Source organism: Staurois parvus, unplaced genomic scaffold, assembly GCF_062004578.1.
Source record: "Staurois parvus isolate SC_StPar_1 unplaced genomic scaffold, SC_StPar_1.0 ptg000286l, whole genome shotgun sequence".
NCBI classification, from domain to species: Eukaryota; Metazoa; Chordata; class Amphibia; order Anura; family Ranidae; genus Staurois; species Staurois parvus.
The window spans coordinates 565,589-582,500 of NW_028318082.1; the positions used below are offsets into that span (position 1 = coordinate 565,589).

The window sequence follows — 16,912 nt, forward strand, 5'->3', positions numbered from 1 at the left end:
GGACCCTGCAGTCACTATATCTGGTCTCCCACAGTACACAGAACATGGAAGTGCAACTATTTTAGTAAATATAAACTGCTAAATACCTTTTCTATCCAGTGTCCAGCAGAGCACTGGTTACAGCTTGTAGGAGGAGTTTTCATTCTCCTGTAGCAGGATGCAGCACCACTGACCTCTGTATGGAGAGTGCTGATTGGCCCTGTGCTAATCACATGTACTCTCCCAAGAAAAAGAAAACTCTAGCAATACACACCAAACTGAGCAATTTGCAGCTTGTCCCGAGCCTCTGTTCTGGGAAGACGGGGAGGGTCAGAGAAGAGAGTATCAAACATCCATTCTCTGGATAATAAAATGTATTCTGCAACATGTCTTTGCTAAAAAAAAAAAAAAAATCCCAATACGTGTAAATTAATTGGTTTATGTGAAAGCTATAGCGTTTACAAATGGCGGTATAGATACTGGGATTTTTTTTTTTCTACTAGTAATGGCGGCAATCAGCGACTTTTAGCAGGACTGCGGTGGACATTCTGACACTGGGAGGGAACTGACTTGGTGTCACTGACACCCCAGTGACACTAACACAGTGATCAGTGCCAATAAAAAGCACTGACACTGTACTAATGGCACTGGGCAGGAAGGGGTTAATGTGAGGGCAATCAAAGGTCAACTATGTGCTGGGAGTGTTTTACTAGGGGGCGGGTGCTTTACTGTAAGCACACTGATCGGGATGGCTGTGCACAGCCATCCCGAGCAGTGTGCTCGTGCTGACAGGGAGGAAGACTGTTGGTAAACAAAACAGTCTTCCTCCCAATCGGTGATTGTCGGTAATCACCGGGCACCGGTGGGTAATCACTGGCTGGGACCCGGTGATTGACATCCGCTGCTGCGTGTGCCCCCTACCCGGAAATGCAAAATCACGTATATATACGTGATTTTGCACACAGGTGCCGCCGGGTAGCAGTATATCTGGAAGCGGATAAATTCACCTGTATCAGTTAACAGGTGCTGACAATATAGAAATCACACTCAACCTCTCTATTGTGTGTCTCTGTGTGCCACATGGAGCATGGAGAAGAAAAAGCAAAGAATTGTCTTAGGATTTGAGAGCAAAGAATTGTGAAAATGCAGGGACAATTTGTTCACAGTATTTTCAAGAAGATTACAGCTCATGGCACTGTAGCTAATCTCCCTGGGCTGCACGAAGGAGAAAAATTGATCAATGATTGCAACAAAGGATTATTGGAATGGTGGATAAACCTCAATCATCTTCCAAACGAATTCAAGCTGACCTTCAGGCACAGGGTGCAACTGTGTCAGCTCGCACTATACATCGCCATCTGAATGAAAAGGGACATTATGGTAAGAGACCCAGGAGGACACCACTGCTGACACAGAAACATAAAAAAAGCCAGATTTGAGTTTACCAAAACTTACCTGTTGAAGCCAAAATCCTTTTGGGAGAATGTGCTGTGGACATGCCCATGGCAAAGCCCATCATTCTACTGTTTTCAGAAAAAGCAGTGAGGCCTTTAACCACTTGCTCTCCTGAGGATTTACCCCCCCCTTCCTGACCAGGCCTTTTTTTTTTTTGCTATTTGGCGCTGCACTATTGCAATTGGTAAGTGCAGGGTCATGCAATACTGTACCCAAACAAAATTTATGTCCTTTTTTTTCACACAAATCGCTTTCTTTCGGTGATATTTGATCACCGAAATTTTTGAAGAAAAACTATATTTTTTTACTTTTGGCTATAAAAAATATATAGTAAACTCAGTTAGCCATAAATTTAGGCCAAAATGTATTCTGCTACATGTCTTTGGTAAAAAAAAAAATCCCAACAAGTGTATATTGGTTGCTTTGTGTGAAAGTTATAGCATCTACAAACTATGGTATAGATACTGCAATTTACGCCATTTTTTTTGCTATACAGCGCTGCACTAGTTTAACATTTGCGTGGTCATGCAATATGGTACATAAATGAATTTATGCACGTTTTTCACACAAATTAGAGCTTACTTTCGGTGGTATTTGATTACCTGTGCGTTTTTTATTTTTTTCGCTATAAATAAAAAAAGACCGAAAATTTTGAAAAAAACCTATATTTTCTAATTTCTGTTATAAAAAAATTATTCAAAACAACTCAGGTTTCATCATAAATTTAGGCCAAAATGTATTCTGCTACAAGTTTTTTGGTAAAAAAAACCCCAATAAGTGTATATTGATTGCTTTGTGTGAAAGTTATAGTGTCTACAATCTATGGTATAGATAATGGAATTTACACAGCTTTTACTTTCTGACTGCCTATCACATTTCTTGAGGTGCTAAAATACCAGGACAGTACAAACACCTCCAAATGACCGCTTTTCGGAAAGTAGACACTCTAAGCTATCTGCTGAGAGGCATGTTGAGTCCATGGAAGATTTATTTTTGTTCCGCAAGTTTTTGAAAAATGACAACTTTTTTTTTTTTTTTTTTTTTTTACACAAAGTTGTCACTTAAATGATATATTGGTCACACAAGCCATGGGTATATGTAGAATTACACCTCAAAATACATTCTGCTACTTCTACCGAGTATGGGGATACCCATGTGTGAGACTTTTTGGGAGCTTAGCCACATACAGGAGCCTGAATTCCAATGACCACTTTGAAAGCCTGAAGGTGCACAACTTCCTTACTACCGATCACATTTCACTTCCTCACTACCTATCACAGTTTCAGAGGCCCTGAAATGCAAGGATAGCACCAACCCCACCCCAAGTGTCCTCTTTTTGGAAAATAGACACCCTAAGGAATTTAAAAAGAGGCATGGTATTTTGCAGATCTCATTTTTTCTCACAAGGTTTTGAAATATAAGAAAAGAAAAAAATGTTTTTGTTTTCTTTCTATTCCAAAAACTTGTAGCAGCAAACAAGATCTGCAAAATACTTCTTATCAAATTCCTTGGAGTGCCTACTTTCCAAATAGGGGTCATTTGGGGGGTTTGGTTCTATCCTGGCATTTCAGGGCCTCCGAGACTGTGATAGGTAGTCAGGAAGTGTAGTGAGGAAATAAGCCCTTTAAAAGCCTGAAGATGCTTATTGGATTTTGGGGGAGGGGGGCACTTTCTCCCACTGCTTGTAAAAGCAATCCTGCTGCTAATTAGCCGCTAGGATTGCTTTTACATGAAAGCTGATCGCCGACTGAAAAAAAATGATACCATGATGATGAAGTCGGTGCTGCAGCTGAATGGTATTCCTGCAAAGAAAACTGCAATGGTTAACAATAAAACCGTAACTCATTAAAACCGTAAAATCATAACAGTAGAACTGTAACAACGACAACAACAAAATAAACTACAACTAGTTTGTACCCTGTACAAATATGTGCCCTGAACTGTGCCGTGTTGTACCCTATACTATTACTCCACTAGTGTGTGGTAGCGACAGAAGCAGTCCTTGAGGCAGAGACCAGGTTGGCCAGGACAGGAGGGACAAAAAAGCGGGTGTCACGCCTAATTCCATGTCTGCTACAAACACATCTTTTTACCAGGAATGGCATTGGGAAAATGCCTCTTATGCAGCTGGCTAACTGCATCTGTGTTGGAGGTTTGGGCCACAGCACCTTCTGGATACAAAAGGGCCATCATGATCTCTTCCTGGAATTTTAGAAAGATCCACTTTGTCCAGTTGCTTTGTAAAACACAAAAGCATTATATAGAGCCAATTGAAATAAACAAACAGACACTTTTCTGTACCAGCGTCTGGCTTTTCGGGAAACTAAGTATGGCTTAATCATCTGGTCGTTGAAGTCTACCTCTCCCATGTTCAGGTTATAGTTGTGGACACAGAGGGGCTTCTCAACACCAGCTGCCATGGCAAGTTGGATGGTCATGTCTGCGTGAATGGAAGACAGGAAGAAAATATACTGTTTGTCCTTCCACTTCACTGCGGGCAATTCCTCATTTCTCAAGCAGGCTTTTTCCCCCTTTCTAAGACAGGTATTTACAAGCCATTGGTGGAAGCCCCGGCAATTAGGTTGCACTATGCTACATGCGCCAATTCCAAGATTGTACAAATGTCTAAATAGTGAATAAAAATTGTCCACGTATAAGTGGTACCCCTTATGGAAAAAGGATGACACCAAGTCCCAAACTATCTTGCCACTGCTCCCCATGTAGTCTGGGCATACGGGGGGCTCCTCGTGACTATCTTTTCCCTTGTAAATCCAAATCTTATAGGTATAGCCTGTTGCCCTCTCACAGGTCTTATACATCTTGACCCCATATCTGACATGCTTGCTGGGGAGAAATTGTTTGAATGCAAGGTGGCCAGAAAAATGAATGAGGGACTCATCAGCGCAGATGTTTTGCTGGGAAGTATAGACATCTGCAAATTTTTGGTTAAGGTGATTTACGAGGGGACGAATTTTCTGGAGCTGGTCAAATTCACGACAGAGTATATTGTCATTGAAATGCATAAAACGCAATATACTCTATGTCTGGCCATGGCAGCAGAGAACACGAGCATATGATGAATTGGGTCTGTGGACCAATACAACCGCAATTTATCTTTTTTAGAAATGCCCATGTTGAGGGTTAGGCCCAAAAAAAAGTAAATTTGGAAACCGTAATGGGTTTCCTCGCGAATGGTCTGGCAAGGTTTGAATTTGGCTTGGCAGCGATAAACTGTTGTGCATATAAATTGCTTTGATCCACAATCAATGCATGCAAATCTTCCGTGAAAAACAGCTCCAAAAAAATCAAGGGGAGTAGTTAAATGTGCTGTTTCCACCTGAATTCCAGGTTGGACAGTGAATGGGGGAAGTACGGGTGCTGCAGAATTTGTGGGCTGCCAATCGGGATTTGCAAGCACATCCAGAAGGATACTATGGGCTCTACAGACCTGTGTGTGAATTCTTGGTGGCTGTGGGACACTACTTGTGCTCGCCACTGCACCAGCTTGTACTGCACTTATGGGAATCCCCACATCACCAAGTGATACTGCAGTTTTGGTATGTGAAAGACCAGAATGTACTAGGCCGCTGGTGCTCACCAGTTCACCAAAAGGTAAAACGGCACTAGTACTGGCACTCTGCTGCATATGAGAGTCCTCATGCGATTGTAACATCTCAGCAACCTGGGAACGGGGTCAAGTACGCTTGACCTTAGCAAGGACCTCTTTTCCATCGTCTGAGCTATTTGTCAGGGTGCTGCTGTTACAGGTTTGTATTCCGAGGCTGATTGTGTCAGTGGGTCTTCTCCTTTTCTCTCACCTGACATGCTCAGAATCCTGTAGGCCTCTTCACTACCTTTCCATTGACATTTTGGCCACTAAATTTATAGGTACTTAATGCAACTCATGGGAAAAAGAGCACCTGGCTGTCAGGAACTGCTTTAACCACTCCAAAAAAAGTTACCAGCAAGTGCTAACAGATCAGTCCTAATTCTGCGAACACTGTGGGTTTTGTGTGCAAAGTATCAAGTGACAGTGACCTACTGTCGCTACACTTGCTGGGGGGGTAAGCGCAGGGGCTAAACGCAGGTGCTGGCAGGTTCCAGGGCTGATCCCGCTAACGCTGCTTTTTTGGGGACACTATACTAATGTGAACACTGGTATAGTGCTGATCTGATCAAAGATATTGATTACTGGTGTACTGACAAGCAGTCTGACGCTATCTGGGAGGGGCGCTAACTGATGCTAATGCTATCTGAAGTCGCTGGTGACACTATTACAGTGATCAGCAGAAACACTGTACTACTGACACTGTTGACAGGGCAGTGAAGGGGTTAACGAGGGGGGGGGGGGGGGGGGCGATCAAGGGGTTAAATGTGTCCTAAAATGTTCTAACTGTGAAAGTGTGCTGTTTTACTCACTGTGTCTTTTTTCTTCTCTCTCTGGGATGGAATGTGCCCAGAGAGAGAAGATTTCATCACTTCCTGTACCTGTGTAAGTGTAAACACAGGTACAGGAGGATCCCTGATAGGACAGGGATCGATCATCCGACTTAGGTCGACTATCACTGGCCTAAATTGGATAAATGATACCTTAGCGGCCCGCGAAAACCGTGGAAGCACGCACGAATCACGTATATATACGTGATTTTGTGCACCCGGGCCACCCTGTAGCAGAATTTCAGCTATAGGGTAGTTGGGAAGTGGTTAAAGAAAACAATGCAGTCCCTACAGTCAGTGGTGGAGGTTCATTGATGTTTTGGGGTTGCTTTGCTGCTTTGGGAACTGGATGTCTTGACCGTGTGCATAGCGTTATGAAATCTGAAGACTACCAAAGAATTCTGAGATGCAATGTAGGGCCTAGTGTCAGAAGGCTGGGTTTCCATCAGAGGTTATGGGTCTTACAACAGGGCAATGACCCAAAGCACACATCAAAAAGCAGCCAGAAATGGTTTAATACAAAGTGCTGGAGAGTACTGAACTGACCAGCAATAAATTCAGATCTCAGTCCCATAAAGCACCCGTGGAGAGATCTCAAAATAGCAGTTGGGAAAAGGAACCCTTCCAATTTCCGAGACTTGGATTGGTTGGCAAAAGAAGAGTGGACCAAATTTCGAGTAAAGAGGTGTGTAAAACTCATTGATGGTTACAGGAAGTGATTGATTTCAGTTATTTTTTCTAAAGAGTGTGCTACCAAATATTAAATTGAGGGTGCCAATAATTTTGTCCATCCATTTTTTAGGTTTTGCGTGAAATGTGTCAGATTTGGATTTTTGTTTCTCCACTTTTTTTATGTTATACCAATACAAACAAAAGAAATACATGAGAATGCCTAAACATTTGTAATTGCAACAATTTTCTAGGCAAAGTGGTGCATTATCTGACAGAAATGCAGGGGTGCCAGTATTTTTGGCCATGACTGTAAGCACCATCGAAAGGTGTTTTTTAAATACTAATATTACTTTGTTTAGAAAAAGAGGTTCTATTGATGCAGATGTCTGAGAAAATTGTTGAAACAATTTATGTGGAGTGGGCCAGCTTTGTTAAAATGAGGTGTTTTTTTTTTTTTGTGGTCAATGGGACTTAAGTGTTCAGCCAGCTACCCACTAGAAGCGCTGATCGGATGCTGGCTTTTGACAGTGGCCAGTTGTGAGAACGGCTTCTGTCGGACAGGCAGTTGTACACTGTTTCTGTTGAACCTGACAAGGCCTAACTCCTGCCTTAGGCTGGCCATAGACGGGCCATTTATGGGCCGAATTGTCGGCCGATAAATGAAAAATCGGTCTTTGCTGATGCTGTCACCAATGTCTATGAAAAACGGCTGTTTTTTCATGGATTTTCCAGCATGACCGATAAAAAGAAACGAGAAGATCCACGGAAAACGACCGGCATTGCCCCACTAACAGCGTGAATACGAAAAATCGGCTGATAAATGACCCTTCTATGGCCTGCATTACTGTATAACTAAATAAGACAATGATAAGATAATGTGCGAGTGTAGTTTTGTGATTCCTCTATCTCTTAGAATACACCCAATTTTGGTGATTACCATAGGAAATTTAATGTTTTAATTTGTTAACAGTTTACTTGGCCTGAATTTCTCACCACCAATGAGGTTAGCATGGAGGATTTCTGGTCCACACTGGAAACAGAAGTGTTGGAACAAGCTGCCTTCCCCTCCAGCATCCCCATCACCAAGTTTGATGCTTCCATCATTTCTCCATTTTTCCCACCTCTCATGCGTGGCCCTGTAGTAGTGAACAGTGAAAGCTACAAGAACCTGGAAATACAGAAGGTTGCAGGTGAGCATATGCAAATTCATTTCTGCTAAGAAGCAAATCTGTACTGTATGTCAGAGGGGTTGTGGTGTATTTTTTTTTTTTTTTGTTTTTGTGTTTTTTGCAATATTCAGCGTAACTAGAAATTATTCTCTCCATGAATCAAGTTGAAACCTTTGTTTATTGTTGACCAGGATAAATGTTAGGGGGAAAATAGGCAATTTCTCAGGGTACCAGATTTCTTAAAACCCCCCCCTCCTAGAGGAAAGGGTGGGTTGCGGGTGACTTTACTACTTATACTGTCACGTCTGTAAAATAGTGGCAGTGATTTATAATATTTTCCCATCTGTGTGACATATACTTCATGTTTCCTTAAGTGTGCAGAAGCCTTTTGTTCACCACAGGGATCTTTGTATAGTCTGCCCACCTCCCCATCCTGGACCAGTGTATTCCAACTAGAAATGTGTGGGGTGGTGTTTGACACATCCTATCCTTCCCCGGCCCCAGAGAGTTTGGCAGAGTCCAAGTAAGAAGGTTAAAAATCTTTGGAGGGTAAATTGGAAGCTGTCAGGTGCCTAGCCCAGTAGAGATGGTGATTTGTGAAACTTTCAGAGAATTTGAGGCTTCTATGCAGTACAGGAACCAAGATGATGTCACACCTGCTTCGAGTGTAGTATCTTATGATAAGGCACGGTTTCCACTTTACTTTTATAGACACAATAAACATAATTGATGTAAAGGGGCAATTAACACATGATGGCTTCCTGGAGATTAGACTTTTCCCAAAAGCTAGGGCCATAGGTGCTTGGGGTGAAGTAAGATTAGGGTAAAGCTGTGGCCTATGTACCTTTCTTCCCTGCTTTCTAAGGAAGTCGATGTGCCCAACTGTCTTAACAAATGGAGTTACTAGGTTTCAGTCTCAAGGGACATATCCCTTATCTTCTCTTTCTCTATCTCTTGACGTATTATTTTATCAGTCACAAGAGGCTCTTTCTGCTCTCCTCAATGGACAACTCACTGAAATTTAAAGTTAAGACCAGTCTGATAAAGTAGCAGCATTTTCCGAGTGACGATACATGCAATTATATACTGCAAAAATTATCAAAATAATGTGTGCAGTGATGGCAGTTGATCCAGCAATCCAACACAATGTAAATAATGTATGTTTTTTTAAACACACCATCAAAATCAATATTTTTAGAAAGGCTAAAAAATTTCTCTGACCATTTGCCTTGTTCCAACTCCTCCCATCCTTACACTGTGGTCTGCAATGTGACCATCACTAATTGCATGTACCACTTCTGTCTTTCCCATTCCATTTTAGATTGGAAGCTTTTTGCTCAGCGTTCTCATTCTTAACATTTGATGTTGCTTGCTTTGTTCTGTATGTTTTACTTTCTGCAGCTGTACAGCATATTGGTGTTATGAAAATTTTTAAGAATAATAGTGATAATGCATAATATGAATTAAGAGGTACAAAATGTCAATTGTGTTTTGGTTCAGTATAATCTGTAACATTTCGTGTGGTGTTGCAGGTAACGGCAGTGCTTTGGCCAGACTCCTCCATGACGGCACCCTTAAGCTGGATGACCTAAACACACTTAGCACTGAACAGCTGCGGAGGATACTGACACTTTGTGGCATTACTTGGAATGTTACAGACACAAAGGTAGATCCTGTCTCTTGTCATTTCTGACTTGGACCATAAGAAGACTTGAGTAAAGTGTCTTTTGACACCTCGTTCCAATAAGGGCTACTGGCTGCCATTGTGAACAAATCAAATGTGCTGAAGTTTATTTTTCATTAAATCCCACTCCCTTGCAAAAATATGCATTGTTCCCTTTGTCTCCCATGTTCTCCCACATCTGGATGCTGTTGATGAAGTAGCAGCTATGTGATATATATTGCTTTCTAATTTGGGTCTTTATGTATTTCTTTCTGCATATAGGACAGCATGTGTTACTCCATCCTGGCCCTTTCAGAGTTTGTACAGAATGGGACACAGATCAAGCAGCCTCTATGTCATTTAACTGGAGGGAAGGTTTACAAAATTTGCCCACATCAGGTAATTACATTGAAAATCCTAAATGTTTGCAATGTGCTCATGAATTGTTTTCTTAACACTGAAAAGGAACGTTTCTTTTAAGTTTGTAAGATCTCATCTGTGATCATTTTTCTTAGGACCTTCACACCTGAGCTGTGTCATTAGTGCCTGGTGAATTAATATGTTGCTTTCTTTGAAGCCTTGGTTCAGAATGGCATCTTGAAAGGTACAATGCAAAGTTTCTGTGTTCAGCTTCTTGACCACATACTGTCATGTGTCACTGTAGGTGGTGTGCGGCTCAAAGTACATTGTACGTGGGGAAAGTCCTCGGGATCATGTTGACCTTTTGGCCTCTTCACGTCATTGGCCCCCTGTGTACATAGTGGACATGGCTACGCAAGCAGCTCTTTGTGCCGATCTCTGCTACCGAAACCTGGCGAAGCAGATGTGGGGAAAAAATCAAGGATGCTTCTCTGATCCATCAGAATCTCCAAAGGTGGGTGTGATTATAACTGAAGAACCAACAAGACGATTAGAGAAATTTTTAAAGTGCCATTTTTCATCTTTTGAAAACCATGCTCAAGATAGAATTAAAGGCAAAATGTTTTTATTTGGTTTTTGTTTGTGGTTTTTTTATTTTTCATTTTTGTGTTCTTTTTGAATATTTCCCTTCACTTCCAGTCCCATAGGAAGCGAGAAGTCATCACTACAAAGCGGGGGAATCTTTAGTTGCCATGAGGGTCACTAGAACTGGTGTTCCCATTAAAAGATTTTCTGTCTATTACTGTTTGACAGTTTTGAGATACAGTATTTCTTTCACTTCTGGTGATAACAGTAAACATGACAGATAGAGGGTGAATGTGCCTAACCAGGGCACAGGCCACCATAAAAACTTGACAGGTGTTCTAATCCCTCTCCACTCTGCCCAGAACTAACAGAAAAGTATTGACCTCTAAAAATAGATGTAAACTCAGTTACTAAAACCCCATATATGTGTTAACGTGTTTATGTAATTTAAGAAATCATTTTCAAAATTTTAAGTGACTCTGATTTAAAAAAATACATTTTTACTTGCTTCTCTTTCGATACATTCCTCGAATTTTAGTTCTCACGAAAGCAAAGCTGCAGCACTGTGGTTCCTCTAAGGGATCGCTATTTCACATTTCACCAATGTGTCCCAAGGTCACAGTGAAATCATTTTTTCAACTGCTAGAAAGATTAGTAACTTTTTTATGTATTTGTTTATATATTCAGGTATACTGTACTGTATATATCATTTAGGCTGTAGTATTTGCAGTAAGATATGTATAAATTGTGTGCTTTTAGTGTTTGTGTATATGTATACACTGAGCAACCATAACACAATGACCACTGACAGGTAAAGCGAATAACACATGACAATGGCACCCGAAAGTGAGAAGGGTATATTGGGCAGCAGGATAACATGTTGTCACTGAAGTTGAGGTGTTGAAAACTGAAAAACTGGCAAGCACAAGAATTTTAGTGGCTTTGACAAGGTTCAAATTGTAATGGCTAGATGACTGGGTCAGAGAAACTCCAAAACTGCAGCTCTTGTGGGATGTTCCTGATCTGCTGTGGTCAGGACTTACAAAAAGTGGTCCAAGGAAGGAAAACCAGCAAACCTGACAACAGAGTCATCTGCAGCCAAGGCTCACTGATTTACATTGCTGGCCCATGTACTCTGATTCAATAGAAGAGCTACTGTAGCTCAAACTAATGAAAAAGTCAGTGCTGGTTCTGATAGAAAGGTGTCAGAATACACACAATACATTGCAGTTTGTGGCGAATGGAGCTGCCTAGCTGCAGATCTGTCTGGGTGCCCATGCTGTCCTCTGCCAAAAGCACATACAATGGTCATGTGAGCATCAGAACTAGACCATGGAGCACTGGAAGAAGCTGGCCTGATCTGATGAATCACCTTTTTTGTTTTACATCATACGGATGGCTGGGTGCACATGCATCGCTTACCTGGGGAAGAGATGGGAATAAAGCAAGCCGGCAGAGACAGTGCGATGCTTTGTCTAGTGGAGTCCATGCCTTGATGGATCAGGGCTGTTTTTGGAAGCAAAGGGGGACCTACTCAGTAATAGGTGGGTGGTCATAGGGTTATAGATGATCGGTGTATGTATATATATTTCTTTATCATTTTTTGAGGGACACAGGAAAACGTTAGACTAACTCCACCTTTTTGACAATGTTAGGCACATATTTAGGGGGATGTGACATGTAAAGTAACATGACAAAATGTGGAAAATTTCATGGGTATGAATACTTTTTCAAGACACTGTAGATTATCAGATCCTCCGGGTAGCCCCAACTGGTCTTTGGGATCAGGGTGTCATTGCTTCAATTCCTGTGGCAGAATATTTTCTGGGATTTTACTCCAATCTGTTTCCAGACCCCCAAACCTATAGGGGGCATCTGCCCCATCTCAGATCTAAAAGCACTGGAAATTTAAATCCAAGTTCAGAATTTCTGCATAGAAACCACTAGGTCCGTCATCACCTCTCCTCAATAAGGAATACTTCCTGGCATCTGTGGACATCAAGCCCATCAATATTTACGATTTGATCTGTTTTACCTGCACTTTCAGTTAACTGCCCTGCCATTCAAGCTGTCCTCTGCACCACAGGTGTTCACCAAAGTACTGGCCCTGCTGTGATCACAGGGCCTTCCTTTCCCCATATGTAGATGACCTTCTGCTGAGGGAACAGTTGGCTTAGGTTCTGGAAGACAATATATCCTTGACATTACAATGGTTCGGCTGGATCCCAAACCTTCAAGAATCAGCACTAGAACTGACTCATTACTTGGAGTATCTGGGTCTAGTCCTAGGCACAGCTCAGTCCAGAGTCCAATTCTGTATGTGTGGTGGTGCCATTAGGAATTAATGGCATGCATGCGCATCTGCAAAAGGCACCATACCTGGTATGAACAAGCCCTTAGGGGTTCACTGTATCAGGCTATTGTGTCCCAGATTTGCAAGGTTGCTACCTGGTGTTTTTGTTCATATGTTCTCTAAATTCTATAAAGTGAATGTTCAGGCCTCATGTTGGCTTCAGACATCAGATCATTCAAGCTGCTCTTTTAACTACAGGCAGCCCCCAGTTTTCTTGTTTTTTTTTGTGGGCATGTTAGCATCAGTTTACTGTGTTGCCTATCCCTCGATTGGGCTGCTTTTGGATGTCCCAAAGGTTGACTTCCCGTGTCCCTTAATAGATAAGAAAGTAAATAGGGTTTTTGTACTCAATGTAAAATCTTTTTCTTGGAGCCAATTGAGGGACACAGAGCCCACCTCTTTGTGCTTATGTTCTTGCTGTTGGTACTGCTTGTGACAAAACTGAGGCATGCTGGTAGTAGGAGGGGTTATCGTGGTCTAGCCTAAAACTTGTTTTGTTTGCCATTGTCCAGTCCTCCAGTAGGGGAGAAAAACCTGAAGCTTAAAGCGAATTCCTGGTTTTGTGTTACTTTAAATAGTACAATGTACATATTTATAATAGCACCAACTACATACAGTATGCAGCGCTGTGTTCTGACAGCGGTATGGGGACTTCTGTCCCATTGCTGGAACAAAGTCGATTTTGGGCTGAGCACTGTTCAGCCATTCACAGGAAGCCTTATATTTTATCAATGAATACAAGACTTCCTCTGATTGGCTGAGGTGAAGATACTGATGTCATCTGCCTGCCACTCCAAGTCAGTCAATTAGAAGAAGCCTTGTATTCATTGAGTTTAAGTATTCGAGTCAATTATTTTGTTTCCAAGAGGTTTTTATAGTGAAAGTCACATTCACTACTTTTTAAGTTAAAGTTTGTATAGCATGAAGGCAAAGTTCACAGATATGAATAGTCAAAATTGCTTTTTTGAACTTTTGGAATGAACATTGACATTCTCAAAAGTGGTGAGAAGAAAACATTTGTCAAAAACAAACTGTAAGGTTTCAATTTTTTTTATTTTTTTAAGTGCAACTGGATGATATGTTACATTATAACCTTTTTTCCTTTTGGCTTGTTTTTTATTTATAAAATTTTTTTTTTTTTCTTTTTTTTAGAGTTTTTAGAATTAAAAATTATATTTGTTTTCTTGTAGTATGTTTCTTGTCCTGAGCTCCTTGACAGACATTATAACATGGATATGATGGGCAATGAGCCTTCTATTCAGCATCCTGTGACCAAATCGGCATCCCGAAGAATTGTCCATGCTGTGGCAGAACAGAACGGAACTTCTGACCCCACCTCTCGTCATCATTCTTTGTCTCTTTGTCGTGAGCTGGAGCCATACAGTGCCATCATCACAGCTATTGGAGACAGTAAGACAAGCAATATCCGCCACAACTCCATAAACTTTGAGAACGCCACGCACTATTACCTCTATAACAGATTGATTGACTTTCTCACCAGTCGTGAAATTGTGAACAGGCAAATACATGACATTGTGCAGACCTGTCAGCCTGGGGAAGTGGTAATCAGAGACACTCTGTACCGGCTTGGTGTGGCACAGATCAAGACAGAGCTTGGAGATGAGTTGGAGGAGGACATTACATTAGAGCAAACAAGCTCTGCATGAACCTACCTGTTATTGGTATCTTGCACTACAGGGATTCCAAACATTTCCTGATGAACAGACAATCAGCTCTCTCAACGAGCATGCCTCTGTTCCACTGCACGTTCATTAAGGAACATGTGAACCAATGTCTTAATGAGTTGGTTGCCAAAGTTATGAATGAAAACTGCCTTTATGTGAGGAAAGAAGGCAGAATGCACTTTTTTTCTTGTGCTCTGTATCAGACAGCATTTTAGATTTGTGTATATTGGTTTTGGATTCTAGGATGTGTCTGCCTAGGATGGCCCAGGACATATGGTGCCTTCTATGCCTATAGGGGGACTATACCGAGATTTAAAACAGGGTGAGATACATTTACTTCAGCTCACTGCAGTGAGTTTACCTTTAGTGGTCAGAAGGTGTACTGCATCTGCTTAAAATCTGCCTCTTTCTATGTGTGTACACAAAGACACTCCAGTCACTCCAGTAGCAGTCAGATCACTGAGCATTTTTTTAACACATCCAGTGAAATTGCACATCAGACAAGTGGTATGTGCTGCTTTGGATTTTTTTCTGTTCATTTAGCACAGAAGAACAGCAAAATAATTGACGGCCTTACAGTCATCTTCTGCAGGAGTTGTATACATAATGGTGAGACTGTTGCATGATTGTATCAGGATCATTTAGATTGTACAGCAATTCCTGTCTCTGTATTTTAATATGTGTGGCTGAAGTTAAAAACAATTGCAAAGTCAGTTATGAATATACAAATGGTCTTGCAAATGATAATAGAGGGATCTCGTCATGAGGATCTCAGAATTGAAAAATTGCACTGCTAGGTACAAATTTACTCAGTATTTTGTCTCTTTTAAATGTTTTTGTTTTTGTTCTAATTGCATTGTTGTGTCATATGTAATTTTCATGCTAAGCAATGGCCCACTAGGTCCATCATTAAATATCACTTTTCCTACCATGACTGAATCAAGCAGAATCATGCCAGATGTATATACCATCCTTTGAGCCAGGTAGCTGATAAAATCAAATCTGACATCGTATTGGTTACTCTTTTTGTATTTGGCATGCATACTGTACTCGTCCCTTCTAGATTTCACCGAGTAGATCTCGATTTGAGTGTTGGGTTCAGTATATGGAAAATCTGTCTTATTGTAGGGAGAGCTGGTGGGGTTGTCTCAGCCCTCATTAGATATACTGTATACAGTATGTATGTGTGTGTGTGTATATGTGTATATATATATATGTGTGTGTGTGTGTGTGTATATGTATGTGTATGTATGTGTGTTTTATATAATACACACACACATTGCTCTCAAACTAAAGGAACACTTCTTAATCAGAGTATAGCATCAAGTCAATTAAACTCCTGGGATATTGATCTGGTCAGTTAAGTAGCAGAGGGGGTTGTTAATCAGTTTCAGCTGCTTTTGGTGTTAATGAAATTAACGTGCACTAGATGGGCAACAATGAGACGACCCCCAAAACAGTAATGGTTTTACAGGTGGAGGCCACTGACATTTTTTTCCCTGCTCATCTTTTCTGACTGTTTTTCACTAGTTTTGCATTTGGCTAGGGTCAGTGTCACTACTGGTAGCATGAGGCGATACCTGGACCCTAGAGAGGTTGCACAGGCAGTCCAACTCCTCCAGGATGGCACATCAATACGTGCCAGTGACAGAAGGTTTTCTGTGTCTCCCAGCACAGTCTCAAGAGTGAGATTCCAGGAGACAGGCAGTTCTTTTTGGAGAGTTGGACAGGGCCGTAGAAGGTCCTTGACCCATCAGCAGGATTGGTATCTGATCCTTTGTGCAAGGAGGAACAGGGTGAGCACTGCCAGAGCCCTACAAAATAACCTCCAGCTGACCACTAGTGTGAATTTCTCTGACCAAACAATCAGAAACAAACTTCATGATGGTGGCCTGAGGGCCCAATATCCTCTAGTGGGCCCTGTGATCACTGCCATGCACCACATAGAGCTCAGTTGACATTTGCCGTTGAACACCAGAATTGGCAGGTCTGCCACTGGTGCCCTGTGCTTCTCACAGATGAGAGCAGGTTCACCCTGAGCAAATGTGACAGACGTGAAAGGGTCTGGAGAAGCCGTGGAGAATGTTATGCTGCCTGTAACATCGTTCAGCATGACTGTTTTGTTGGTGGATCAGTGATGGTCTGGAGAGGCATATCCATGGAGTGACGCACAGACCTATACAGGCTAGACAATGGCACCCTGACTGCCATTTGGTATCTGGATGAAATCCTGAGACCTATTGGCAGACCCTACACTGGTGCAGTGGGTCCTGGGTTCCTCCTGGTGCACGACAATGCCTGGTCTCATGTGGCGAGAGTATGCAGGCAGTTCCTGGAGGATGAAGGAATTGATACCATTGAATGGCCCGCACACTCATCTGACCTAAATCCAATAGAACACCCCTGGGATATCGTGTTTCAGTCCATCGGACGCCTCCAGGTTGCACCTCAGACTGTCCAGGAGCTCAGTGATACCCTGGTCCAGATCTGGGAGGAAATACCTCAGGACACCATCTGGCATCTCATTAGAAGCATGCTCAGATGTTGTCAGGCA

The 16,912-nt window shown here is 41.8% G+C and overlaps 1 protein-coding gene across 1 annotated transcript in view; it reads left to right on the forward strand.

Annotated features, from left to right (window-relative positions):
* HMGXB3 (HMG-box containing 3) overlaps nt 1-15,287 on the forward strand; it is a 95,096-nt gene extending 79,809 nt beyond the window's left edge. Inside the window, exons 16-20 of the mRNA XM_089682128.1 lie at nt 7,514-7,733; nt 9,245-9,378; nt 9,658-9,774; nt 10,040-10,249; nt 13,864-15,287. Coding sequence (XP_089538254.1) covers nt 7,514-7,733; nt 9,245-9,378; nt 9,658-9,774; nt 10,040-10,249; nt 13,864-14,340 — 1,158 coding nt within the window. The 3' untranslated portion in view covers nt 14,341-15,287. The remainder of the gene's footprint in view (nt 1-7,513; nt 7,734-9,244; nt 9,379-9,657; nt 9,775-10,039; nt 10,250-13,863) is intronic.
* The last annotated feature ends 1,625 nt before the right edge of the window (nt 15,288-16,912 follow it).